Below are 995 nucleotides of genomic sequence, written 5' to 3' on the forward strand. Positions count from 1 at the left end.
AAATTGAGATGAAATGGTGACTTTAAAACCACTTTGGCGAGTTAAGTACAAGACTGAGAGGAGATTATTTCGAAGATCTGGTACATGCAGACTCCAAACCAGTTGACAGATGTGTGTATATGCTACATCCTAGTAGTGCTTAGTGATTATATAATCTGATTGTATAATTATCCAAAAACTTACCAAAACTTGAGTTGAGCATAACACACATGGCCGACTGGCACAACTTGTAGTGGCACAAAATTTGGCCCTATTTGCCTTTCCACTCCTTCCACTCAAATTGAGCAGGTCGTGACAGACGTCCGGGGAACATCAGTTGGAGTTGTAAAAATAGAAAACAATTCAAATATTGCACCTCACGACCACATCCAGAATGTTTTGAGCTTGAAATGTCTTGATAATGATGCATATGAGAGGCTGTTCTTGTCACATGCCATCTTATAGTGGAATAGTCCAGGGACAAAAATGATATACTGAAAGCGATTTTTTGGTATTTCTTCTATTCTCCTCATATCTCGCACTGAATCCACTTGTTCCTTCGTCAGGAGGTCTCCATGTATGAGAAGAATATATTCAGACATGTCAATGTCATGGTCTTCATCAAAATCTTTGTCATTTTTGTCACTAATGCCTCCCTGCCTAAGTAAGCTCTCTAGGACTTCTACATTCCCATCCACTGTTGACTGCTTTATATTCATTGCTCGAAACGGGATCCGATCTGTTTTGTGTACAGGTATTTTTTTAACCACTTCTGGTTTGCCAAGAATGTCCTTGAAGTGCTCGAAAAAGCTGCTATGTCTTAGGCTAACATAGGGCAGTCAGGTCCTTATATAGGTTGCTATAATTGTGTTTTACATTCCTTGCACAACACTGTATCCTTGCAGCCATAGCCCATTTCACTTGCGGCAAAATATAGATTGCTTAGGTACATTATATTCAAATTGTTTTCTATTTTTACATCGGGGTAGTATACCACATCGCCGTCGCCGGAGAGC

At 39.8% G+C, this 995-nt stretch overlaps 1 protein-coding gene across 1 annotated transcript; it reads right to left on the bottom strand.

Annotated features, from left to right (window-relative positions):
- Positions 1-356: 356 nt before the first annotated feature.
- On the bottom strand, positions 357-698 carry SERLADRAFT_431796 (uncharacterized protein; the record flags this gene model as incomplete). Its single annotated transcript, XM_007312115.1, has 1 exon — positions 357-698. One exon carries the CDS (start codon positions 696-698, stop codon positions 357-359), a length of 342 nt encoding a protein of 113 aa, XP_007312177.1.
- Positions 699-995: the final 297 nt, after the last annotated feature.

This window comes from Serpula lacrymans (genome assembly GCF_000218685.1).
Source record: "Serpula lacrymans var. lacrymans S7.9 unplaced genomic scaffold SERLAscaffold_1, whole genome shotgun sequence".
In the NCBI taxonomy this organism is placed as follows: Eukaryota; Fungi; Basidiomycota; class Agaricomycetes; order Boletales; family Serpulaceae; genus Serpula; species Serpula lacrymans.